At 34.8% G+C, this 12,616-nt stretch overlaps 1 protein-coding gene across 1 annotated transcript; it reads right to left on the bottom strand.

Moving 5' to 3' along the window:
* Positions 1–518: 518 nt before the first annotated feature.
* LOC139886072 (sodium/calcium exchanger NCL-like) lies at positions 519–4,499 on the bottom strand. Its single transcript, XM_071869814.1, has 7 exons — positions 4,031–4,499; positions 2,957–3,142; positions 2,703–2,884; positions 2,095–2,240; positions 1,735–2,011; positions 1,010–1,318; positions 519–939 (listed from the first exon to the last, which is right to left on the bottom strand). Exons 1-7 carry the CDS (start codon positions 4,413–4,415, stop codon positions 691–693), a joined length of 1,734 nt encoding a protein of 577 aa, XP_071725915.1. The 5' UTR covers positions 4,416–4,499; the 3' UTR covers positions 519–690.
* Positions 4,500–12,616: the final 8,117 nt, after the last annotated feature.

Genomic DNA, 12,616 nt, shown 5'->3' with positions numbered 1-12,616 from the left:
CGGACATCTTGCTTGAAGAAAATGTCCAAACTGCAGAATGGAAAGCCAAGAGATTGAAGATGTTTTTAATTATTAGTTGGGCCACTTTCATTTTGTATTTAGTTATGTTTTAGATTCAATTATACAAGTGTTTGTACTGGAAATATTGTTTAAGGAGACAGAATTAACCTCACGTAACCGGACGTTAAATGTTAACGGATGTTAGTGTCTAGTACTATCAACAACAAAACTGCAAACCACAGGGACTGTCAGGGTGAGAAAAATACTTCATGGACTATTGGTACATTTTTAGCAAACTACGGGACTGTTGGCACAATTTTGGCTTAGTTCAGTAGGATTGTATTTCTTTGCACTGTTTGGATGTTTCAATCTGATCACAATGTAAAATGTTTTACTGTTTAAACAATCTAATTAACTTTTCATCTTTTACAGATCATGACAATATAAAAAAAATAATATAAAAAAAATAATAATAAAGGAAAATAAATATTTGTGCACTCGAAAAATTGTTAGACCCAACCAATGCTACATTACCATAATAATAGTTACAAAATATCACATCAAATCAAATCCACATAATAAATATCAGCGAATTAAGGCTCTCATGGGTTTCAATTTTCTACGGATCTCATTTCTTACAGGAATAATGCTCAGAACCCCTATTACATTTGCCCTAACTAGACGTTAAATCTACGACCAACCAAACACATAATCGAGAACGTATACCAGAATGAGAGAAAACGGGTACAAGACAAAAGCAATGAAAGAAGTCCATAAGGGAAACGTAGTGCGCAAACTGCCAAAAACGCCCATCACAATGCACACAATCAAGATAACGAGGACTTCCGATGAGAAATCCCACGTCAAGCCTCGCACGTAAACAAGTGCCAAGAATACAGATAGGCAAAGTAAATTGTTCATTGTTACTGCTCCATATAACTGCAATACATATTCACTTTAGTAAAAGATATTAATGTATGTTTTGGATGAATACTCAAAGAACACAAACCTCAGAAAACGTAAGAGATGCAGATCTCTGCTTTTTACGAGACGCAAAGATGATTGCAGAGACAGCCTCGGCGGAGTTGGTTGCTAGCGGCAATACAATGAACGAGATAAAGAAAGATGGGATGCTTGTAGCAGTAGAAAAATTGCCAACAGCGTCTACAAGAGGATCAGCAAACGCGGCTGCAATAACAGTGCCAAGTAATAAAAACAGAATAGCCTTTATTGTGGTCCCACGTGGATCATCCACACCTTCCTCTTCTTCATCATCACCAGCGTCATCTCCTAAAAGATCGTGTTCTTTCTTTGTCTCCTGAAAAGCACATATCTTGGACATCAAAATGTGTTTCTAATTTTAATTAAAGTGAATTAGGGTGCGTTTGATTATCTCTTAACTGAATGGTTTAGTACCGAATAATGAACCATTCAACATTCAATGCGTTTGTTTATGACCTCTAAATGAAATATGTCAGAATTCAGTGTTGAACCATTAACACGGAGTATCTTCTTTAAATTGTATCCAAAACAATTAATAAACAATTATATTGCTTTTATTCATGTAAAAGGTTAATAAGGTAATTTTACATTATTTTCGTTATTCATTCAAAATGATTATCAAACACATTATTGTCATTTAGAACCGAGTTCATTCAAAACCTTTGAATCACTCAGACTATTCAAACGCACCCTTATTTATTATGATCATGATGAGTAATGGCATAAACTTACCTCATAATACTCATGAATGTACTTCAACGTGTCTGGGCCAGCAAGATGAGCATCTATTTTAGAACCTTTGGCCTCCTGAAGCCAATTTCCAATTCCAAGCATGAACTCGTCAAACGAGACTTGATTGTCCAGCGATGAATCAAAATCTTTCATAACTTTTTCAACAGCATCTTCTTCGTTCAGATTTATTTCATTTAACCGCATTCCTACAACCAGAGCCTTTAGTTCAGAATGTGAAAGATGTCCATCTCCATCTGAGTCAATTGACGCAAATAATCTGTCATTAATTATGTAAAAGTTATTACTTTATTAACATAAGTAACATGTGGTATATGTACAAAAAATGTAAAAGATGGTTACTTGTTCAAAACTTCATGGTTAGGTTTTCCATGCTCATCCATTAGTCTTCCGAGTGCACGCATCTTCAATAGCTTTAAAATTCTAGATCGTACATGCTTATGTTTTGCAAAAGCAAGCCGTCTCTTCTGAATTTTAGGCTGAACAACCTGCAATGGAAATAGTTAAAAAGAACCAAAATTAGTCAAACATTTGCAGATCTTATTATGTCTTATGTCTGCGCGCCTATGTTTTTACTGCACACAATGAAGACATAAGATAAAATAATGTCTTATCATGTCTGCAAACTCAAAGACTTAGAAATATGATTCTAAGTGTTGCAGACTTGATTAAGATATTCTGCAGACATAAAAATAAACAGTCTTCACTATTGAGCTACCTTTAGGCCCCATCTTCTCTACAAACATGGTTACAAAAACATCTTCAAAATGAACAACACCTAAAGGTTCAATTGAATAAATTTACCAAAATCATTTATATACAATTAATCTCCAAGGTATTAGATCTTGGTTGAATGCACACAAATGTGGTCTAGTTCGAGTGGGGCCTGACGGTTTCCCGAACCTCTGTATTCAAACTTTTAAAAAATGCTTAGCGGTATCACTATTCACCTGATAAATGCAGTATGCGATCAAAAGAGAAACGGAGACAATAAGACCAATTAAAACTGCCAGGTGTCTTCCAGAATCTGAATGCATGATTTGTGGGAATTGGACGACAATGAAAGGGAACACAGATACAGCCATAATCATAGCAGAATAGCTAGTCCAAATATCAGTACTCACACCAGAACCTACAGTACGACATAATCAAGAATTAGCCCACCATCAATGTTATTGTATTAATAGGTTGTTTAAGAACATACCTACTAAGTTAAACCCTTTCGTATCTTTGTTATCTACAGCAACCGAATTCTCTATATCACACTTGCCAACATGGATACAGGCTCCCCATATTACAGTAATAAGCATGACTGTTGAACCAGCTAATAAACCCATTCCTACAGAGACCTGCTCCTGAGCAACTTCAACACTTCCAGATAGTCCAGATACTACAAGTAAATAATAGTATAAGTAAGATCCTATAAACCGATACAACAACCGACAACCGTAAAGCTCGAAAAAAGTAAACAATTAAGACCAAGATAAAAACTAGCTAACTCAAGCCGAGCCTAAACGAGAACGCCCACAAAACAACAAACGTAACCACACAAACATCGAACATACTCGACATAACTACTCAAAAAGAACAACCACAACAAACAGAAGACAACTAAGAGGTACCCTTTCATCACCCATTTTTTAATCTTTGAACACTTGGCATTATTTTCTAAAGTTGGCAATATTACCGATTTACGGTGGTAGCACTTTCATCACCCATATTTTACGCTTTGAACAATTGCAAACTTTCTATTGGATGAGAATTTAACCGAGCTATCAGATATGTGACAGTTATGCCATATTTGTTATACTCTACCAGATTTTTTGTTATTCTGCGATTATTATTTTATTTTATGCCAAATTATGAATTTATGCACACAAAAAAAATACATATAAAATTAAGTTTTGGTTTACCTGATTTGCTTAAAAAATGGGTGATGAAAGTGCTACAACAGTCAATATGTAACATTGTATATTTGTATTTGCATATTAATAGGGAATTGATATTTCCAAACTTGTACTGTATTTGATAGATATACACAAATTCACTAAGTTATCCTTAACCTTAACCTTAATGATGTGTTATACAAATTTTCCATTTCAAAATATTGGAGGGTATAACTGAAAAGTAACTACATTTATGTGTGGATCTATCAATTACATGTTTGGAATTATCACCTCACATATTAATATTTAATATTAAATATTAATAGTAAAGTAATTGATTGATTACTCCGTAAATAGATAAATAAATTCAATTAAATCAGTAAATTGTATACCTAAAATGAGCATAGCATCAGGAAGAGCACCGAGAATCGGAAGCAATAAACCTCCAACAAGACCTGGCCCTAAAATTTCAAGCAACAGTTCACTACCAGCTGATAGATAAGTAGCAGCAAGAAACATCAAGTATCCGTACACTAAAATCAAAAATAAGTTTCCGAGTGCAGTATTTGTGCACGGCATGAATCCGTACGTCTGTTCACAAGCTTCTTCTGATTCTGATGTGAAAGGATTGAGACGGAGTATGGTTTTGTATCCATCGTTGTTGTTAAGGCCGTCGGAAACTAGATCTGATGATGTGGTGGTGATTGTACGGCCGGTGACGGAGAAGATGAGAAGACATGAAAGGAGTGTGATTTGGAGAAACGGATTGTGCGCCATTTTCGGCGATGGTGATGGGATCTGTAACTCCTTTTTTCAGTTTGCTCCGTTTATTAACTACTTTTTCTGGGATATAAATAGATGGCAACTAGATTAGGATAGGCCGTGGGTCTTTTTCGGATTACATATTAACGTTATATATTTATAGAGTTAAAAACATGTTGCTAAGGTGTGTTTGAATAAGTAATGGTTTGCGTGTTTTTAATGCTGAGAAAATCGCGTTAAAAGGGGATGAAACCATCCAATATGAGGTAATTAGTTTGAGTTGTTTATTGTAGGTGTATATATATTATGAAAGATAGCTCGAAATATTTAGCTTTTTTTTAAAAAAACGTCTGTTTCGCGTATAGTTAGTTGCGTTGTGTTCGTAAAATTATTTCGAGTTGAACGGTGATAGCGGGAAAATTTAACTTGCGGCGAGCGAAAAGATACGGTCCCTTAAAATTTGGGTGGAGTTTGTTTAAGTTTTTTAATAAAATAATAATTTTATGGTTTTTACCTCTGAAAAAATTCAACATTTAGCATTGTTTGGGGTTTTTTTTTGCAAATTTGTTGTTTGTTGTAGTTTGGTTATCGTGAAAAGCTAAAAACGACACAAAACAGCATGGTATTACTATTTACTAATTAGTATGTGAAGGATCAAAAATGGATGTATTACATTTTCTTTTTTTACATATCCATCTGTCCTGTGCACTTGTAAATCATAATGGATACTAATGAGTAATGAGTAATTTATATTTATATAAATATAAATATAGATAGATGAGATGAGATGAGATGAGATGATTTAAACATTTCGTGAATCGAATGTGAAATTTATCATCTTTAAATATTTCTATTATTATCAAAAAATATATATACAAGTACTAAAATACATGTTATGCATCTATATAGAGATCTACATAACATATTAGTTTAAACATATATTTGCTTATATTGTAACATATTTTCTCAATTAAACCTATAATTGACGACAAGTTACAATCAAAACATGTGTGATAAACTAAAAGTATAAAGATTGTACATTTATATTTATTATAATCTATATTTGATTGTCAAAATCGTCGTTAGATTAAAATTTTATTTATATCCAATGTATATCCATGAACTTGCTTAATCCAATAAATATGGATATGGACGGATGAATAAAATTAAATGAATGGACTGAAATTAAATAGATATGGATAAGTATTAATAAAAATTAAATGGAAATGAATGTGAATATGACATCATCCGATCCATATTCTATCCATTGTCATCCCTAATAAATAGACTTCTTTTTACGTTACTTTTTATAAATTTATATAGAGTAATATGTTTTAGAATACGCATGTTTTAGAATGTGTTAGAATTTTTTTAATGGGTGTTAAGTTCTATTATAAGCCAGACCAAATACGAAGATATCCTGGCTGGCATTCTTGTACCTTAAAAGATCCTTATGATTAGTAATGGTATAAACAACAGAATTTAAATTATGTGTTTAAATTTGAAGGGTTTAATTTTCAGATGGGTTTTGATTTATAGATTTATTACGAAGTATTTGAAAGGGTGTAAGCGTTGGCTATTAGACTTACAAAATTTATAAATAATAGTACTCCGTATGATTTAGTTTGGTGGTAGAATAGTAAAATATGAATTTTAGTGGTGTATATTATCTATATATTTAATAGACAAAATCATGTAGCACTATTCATCAATAGTAACTAGGGGTATTTTCGTCATATCACCTTCTTCTTTTTTTCCGGTTTTCAACGATAAAAGAAGTAACTCTCATAAAAGAACCAGCCCTTCAACGTTACCAAAAGATGTCGAAAAAAATTCTTTTTTACCAAAAAAAATCAACTAACTATTTTTTTCCCCCTTTTCTTCCTCAACAATAAAGGATGCAACTTTCATAAAAGGAACAACCCTTCAATGCTACCAAAAGATGTCGAAAAATATTCTTTTTTACAAAATAGATGTTGAAAAAAATTCTTTTTTACGAAATAGATCAAGACTTTTTTTTTTAACTCGCATTTAAAACGGAGCCCCCGGCGCGAAGCGAAGGCTCCACAACTAGTTAAAACTATATTGGTGTAACACCACTCAATTTGAATACAACTTACCTTGACTAATTTTATACCACCTATTTTCTTAAACATACTTCATATATGACTACGTTTAGAAAAATTCTATTTTTATATTTCTAAAACAGAAACAAGATTGTCAATTTAAAAATAATATTTAACATTTGATTCATCTTCTTTATTCTTTTTATAAATAAAAAAAACAACCATACTTTCTCATGTGTTATCAAAATACTCCGTATTAAGTATTGATTTTTTGATTACTTCGTAAATATAATATTTAATCATTGATTCATATAATTATTTCATAATCATCTCATTTAAAGTCAACTATTAATTAATTAATTAATTTGAATTTCTACTATTGATTGATAATAAATTCAATTTATGTCATCATATCATATATAAATAAAACAAACTTAATTTATCTTTGCTTTTTTCTATATACAGTAGAAACAACTTACTATTATTATTATTATTATTATTATTATTATTATTATTATTATTATTATTATTATTATTATTATTATTATTATTATTGTTGTTATTGTTGTTGTTGTTATTGTTATTATTATTATTATTATTATTATTATTATTATTCTAAAAAACTTAAAAGTTTTAAAACTTACAAAAAATTAGTGGGAAGCCTAGAGACAATCTGGGCCCCCACACCTCTAGCAATAGCAAAACCTATCCTAGTAAAAATATGAGCAGCAGCACCGGCACCAATATCTTGCGCCATCGAACTCTTCTGAACCCGCTTTAGCAAAGAAACAGCCTCCTTCTCTAATTCCCCAAGGGAAGAAAATGAGAAAGGAATGAAACCATAACCAATCGCCTGACAACTAGATTCGTACTTGACCCGCTTCCGACGAGCCGCATCAATCACAGCACGTCCAGGGACAAAGTCAGAAAGCCCAGACTGTGTCAAAGGAGAAGACCCAGTCAAGTCAACACAAACATCGCGACCACAATCCCAGGAATAAAGTAACACATCTGCAGGTCTGAGGGCCCTATCGTTCCCTCCAGACAACCCAATGTCAACCTCCTTTCTCGCTGAAATCCCAGATCGATAACAAACATCAACAAGGGAATCCCGGACAATATTATGTCGATGCTTAATACCCACCATACCAGCACAAGACACCGCGTGATCCCCGAAAATATCCCCAGTAAAAACCCTTGAACAGGCAGAGCATGCCGTCGAGATAGAGAACAATGGAACACCTAACCGGTAGCACAACACACATCGATAAGTCTTTGCGTTCATCGTCTGACCCAACCCCAAAATAGAGACTGCCCTTAGCCAAGCAGAGGTGTGATCACCCTGCTGTGATGCTACTTTACAGGTCAAGCACTAATCTATTTTAGTTTAACAATTCAATGTGAGGCGAAAAAATCAAAAGTCATTTGATAAAAAAAAGTTACTGACAGGGTTCGAACGCGATGTCATAACCCATTCAACCCAATCACTTCCCGGGTACAAACCATTTTTTTTATTTTTTTATTTTTTTTGATAAATCATGTTTTGGCGAACTTGGCACAAGCCATTACATTTTAAGTATATTTTAACATAGTAGTTCGATTTCGATGTTTCGATTCAATATTAAGTTTTAACTATTATGACTTTAATTCCTAATTGATTTGTTTACCCACATTATCATTTTATTTCATTACATATATAATGATTTGCTTATCAGTATTTTCTCTTGAAAAACTACCTAACATTCCTCTAGTTAATATGTCGTGATGTCGTGAAGTAGGGAGGTCCCTCTCTAGTTCACAATTACCTTTCTTCTAAAGCCTCTTCATAATTCAGTTCCTATCTACTACTCGTGTTAAAGAGATAATTGTGAGGAGCCAACAAAAACATTTTTTAAGATCCGTCGGCACCTATCTTTTGACATTGTTGGTAGTTAGGACCATTTCTTCCATAAATACTTTATTGCTAGAAATTTAGTTGTATTTAAATTTAAATAATCGTTATCATGAACTCCGTATGAAAATTACAGTATCTAATTATTCAAATTTAATTGTGACACTATTTTACCAATACTGAAATCCTATCCATTGGTGGGTCTTCCCATTTTTAACAAATAGCTACTAGCACGACCCGTTGCTCAATGATTCTCAATTTTTTGATAAAATATGTCGGCCAACTATTTTCGTGTCAAGATTAATTGGTTTGACTATAATAATAATAATAATAATAATAATAAAAATAATAATAATAATAAAGTTGTACACACAACAGCGCACACAAAATCTGAATAAAGTTTCAATTTTTATTTTTCGGATGGATTACTCAGAGAAAGAGGTGGACAACTTTCCCGTCTAAATTTTGCCACGGCTCCAATTTTGAAGATACGGTCGTCATTTGATTATTTGATTAGTAGCAAGCTTTTTATCAAAATTAGTTCATCAATGGAGCTCATTCACCGATAAACAGGAACAGTGTTTTATCCCTCAAAGGTTCAAATTGCTGTTTACTTGTATTTAATTATAGATCTGGAATTATTTTGTTGTGTTTTGGATCGATTGAAGGCTCACAAAGTTGGATCAAACATCAAGGAACCTTGATCTATCAACACTTTGCTCTGTGATTTGCTCAAATGATCCGGAGACCTCTGTAAGCTAGTAAGAAGATAAATATAAAGGGTTCACATATTTCCTTGAATTATGTTGTTGTTTATTGAGATATCTAGGGATAGGAAGGTTTAGTTGATGTTAATGAACTAAGATCTGAGCTCAATTTGAAGTGTGAACATCAAATTACTGAAAGCACAAATTTGAGATGTATGTAGCACTATGAAATGACGAACAGTAGCAGATATTGTGTGTAGCTATGTCGCATGCCGCTGTGAAGTTTCATTGTCCCTTTGTGGGTCTTAATGGCTGTCAAAATGGGAGTGGAAATGGGCTTGTTAGAAGTTCTCTTATCAAGCATCTTAGTGATCGTCATTGTGGTATCGATGCGCGGGATATCACTCGACACTCACTTACTTCTAATTTGGGTGTTTATACTGAGGCTGATGTTACTTTTAGGCGTATGGGAATTTGGTTATGTGGTGTTTGCTACAAAACACACACGGTACGTGCTAAGTGCCGTCATGGTAGGGGCCCGGATGTGCCGCCCCCCGATGAGGGAAATGTTGTTGTTCGTTTTGTGCTTCATAATTTTTTTCAAGCCACTAGCTCCCTCTTCTCCTGCTCGACTTTGTATTGAGGATGGTTCAGTGCGTGATCATTACGATGGTTTTGACGTGGCTCTCCTTGATCGGTTGTTCTCTAAGGGGTTTCGCACGGTTAAGTCTATCCCTCCCAAGTGTCGTTTGGGGTTTTCTCGGGTTTTGAAAGGTGCTCTTGATATGGTGATCTCTAAGCCTGATGACATTTCTAGTTGGGTCTCTTTGTTGGTGTTACCCCTTTGTACCCTTAAAACCTTTCGGCCACGGAGTAGTCGCGAGTCTAGGTCTTCGATAAAGCGTCGGCATCAGGAAGAGAATATTTCCCTTGCTATTTGCTCTTGGGGGACAGCGGGTGGAAGTTTACAGCTTGTGAGGGAGTATTTGGCTGAGGATTCTCCTATGTTGTCAGTGGTTGATGATGAGGTCCTTGATTTGGAAGAGCGTAATATTAAGCAGTGTCGTAGGAAGATTTGTGATGGCCATTACACTGCTGCAGCTCGTGTTCTTTCTTCATCAGGCGTTGCTCCTTATAATGACGCCACACTGGCGGACTTGCTGTCTAAGCACCCTTCTTCTATAGCTCCATCCTTGCCTGATATGACGGTTGATCACCTTCACCTCGTTACGACTTCTGCTGTTATTTTGGGCCAGATTAAAAGTTTTCCTCAGAGCACTTCATGTGGTAGGGATGGTTTACGTGCACAACACCTTATGGATTGCTTGAGTGGTGCTGCTGTGGCAGTCTCGGATGAGTTGGTTGGCTCTATTACCGGGGTCGTTAATCTCTTTCTAGCTGGAAGGTGCCCTATGGAATTAGGAGAGTATATAGCTAGTGCTCCCCTCACACCGCTTGTCAAGCCCGTCGGTGGTCTTCGTCCTATAGCTGTGGGTACTGTTTGGCGACGTCTTGTTTCGAAGGTTGGCGCTGCTATGGTTGGCCAGTCTTTGGGAAGTTACTTCGATGGTCTTCAATTTGGTGTTGGTGTTTCTTCAGGTGGTGAGGCAATTCTTCATGCTGTGAATCGGTTGATTGAGGATCGTGGCTCTGATGTTGGCCTCTCTATGTTATTAGTTGATTTTCAAAATGCCTTCAATCTAGTTGATCGTACGGTCATGTTACGTGAAGTTCGCCGCCTTTGTCCGAGCATTTCTCGGTGGGTTGAATTTTGCTACTCTAATCCAGCCAGATTGTATTATGGGAACCACACCTTATGGTCTTCTCAGGGGGTGCAACAGGGTGATTCCCTTGGTCCGCTGCTTTTTGCTTTGGTCTTACAACCCTTGGTTTTTAAAATCAGAGATAATTTTGAGGTTTGTCTTCAGGCGTGGTATTTGGATGATGGCACTATTATTGGGGACACTTTGGTGGTGGGGAAGGTTTTGCATTTGATTATGGAGGATGGGCCTCGTTTTGGGCTACATCTCAACGTTGAAAAAACAGATATTTTCTGGCCTACGGAGGACCCTCGCAGCAGGCAAGTAGGTGTCTTTCCTCCTAATATTGCTCGGCCTTTAAATGGTGTTAAGTTGCTAGGGGCCTGATAATGCTAAATACGAACATATATTTCATAGCATTATTCCTCAAGAAAGACAAGCTTTTAGTTGCAATTGTTCTATTTACAAGTGATATTCGTTTAAATAATAAAAGATGAAGACAAAAGACAGATTCGACGAATTGAAGACGCAAACGACCAAAAAGCTCAAAAGAACAAAAGACAATCAAAGAGGTTCCAATTATTGATAAGAAACGTCTCGAAATTACAAGAGTACAAGATTCAAAACGCAAAGTACAAAATATAAAATTGTACGCAAGGACGTTCGAAAATCCGGAACCAGGACCAGAGTCAACTCTTAACGCTCGACGCAACGGACTAAAAATTACAAGTTAACTATGCATATAAATATAATATAATATATAATTAATTATATTAATTATATATATATATTATATTTATAAATAAAAACCGTCGGCAGAGAAAGACTCCAAGGGTGTGAGCTGTAAATTCATTCTCCGCGACTCGCGGAGTTTGAAGAGGATTTCACCGCGAGTCGCGGAGCCCCAAAATGAAAAACCCCCTATAAAGCAAACCGAATTCTGATCAAAAATGATAATCTTTTTCTTCCTCATTCATACGTAAAATTTATATTTATATTTATAATTTATATTTTAATTTTAATTATAATTCTAATAATAAGGGTATGTTAGCGAATGTTGTAAGGGTGTAAGTCGAAATTCTGTCCGTGTCACGCTACGCTATTTTTAATCATTGTAAGTTATGTTCAACCTTTTTACATTAATGTCTCGTAGCTAAGTTATTATTATGCTTATTTAAAACGAAGTAATCATGATGTTGGGCTAATTACTAAAATTGGGTAATTGGGCTTTGTACCATAATTGGGATTTGGACAAAAGAACGACACTTGTGGAAATTAGACTATGGGCTATTAATGGGCTTTATATTTGTTTAACTAAATGATAGTTTGTTAATGTTAATATAAAGATTTACAATTGGGCGTCCCTATAAATTACCATATACACTCGATCGGACACGATGGGCGGGGTATTTATATGTACGAATAATCGTTCATTTAACCGGACACGGGAATGGATTAATAGCCACTAGAATAATTAAAACAGGGGTGAAATTACATTCAAGGGTAATTGGTGTAATTGTTAACAAAGTAGTAAAACCTTGGTTTACACGCAGTCGATAACCTGGTGTATTCATTAAACAAAGTATTAAAACCTTGTTACAATTCGAATCCCCAATTAGTTGGAATATTTAACTTCGGGTATAATAATAATTTGACGAGGACACTCGCACTTTATATTTATGACTGATGGACTGTTATGGACAAAAACCAGACGGACATATTAAATAATCCAGGACAAAGGACAATTAACCCATGGGCATAAAACTAAAATCAACACGTCAAACATCATGAT

Source organism: Rutidosis leptorrhynchoides, chromosome 1 (assembly GCF_046630445.1).
Source record: "Rutidosis leptorrhynchoides isolate AG116_Rl617_1_P2 chromosome 1, CSIRO_AGI_Rlap_v1, whole genome shotgun sequence".
NCBI lineage: Eukaryota > Viridiplantae > Streptophyta > Magnoliopsida > Asterales > Asteraceae > Rutidosis > Rutidosis leptorrhynchoides.
Note: the sequence above shows the minus strand (reverse complement) of the source record. Positions and strands in the feature narration are given on the sequence as shown.

Bases quoted from the DNA above. Each gene is read 5' to 3' on its own strand.
- LOC139886072 (XM_071869814.1), bottom strand. From the start codon at position 4,415: ATGGCGCACAATCCGTTTCTCCAAATCACACTCCTTTCATGTCTTCTC. The intron at 3,143-4,030 runs GTATACAATTTA...ATTTACTTGTAG, and splicing joins TGATGCTATGCTCATTTTAG to TATCTGGACTATCTGGAAGT. The intron at 2,012-2,094 runs GTAACCATCTTT...AATTAATGACAG, and splicing joins AACCATGAAGTTTTGAACAA to ATTATTTGCGTCAATTGACT.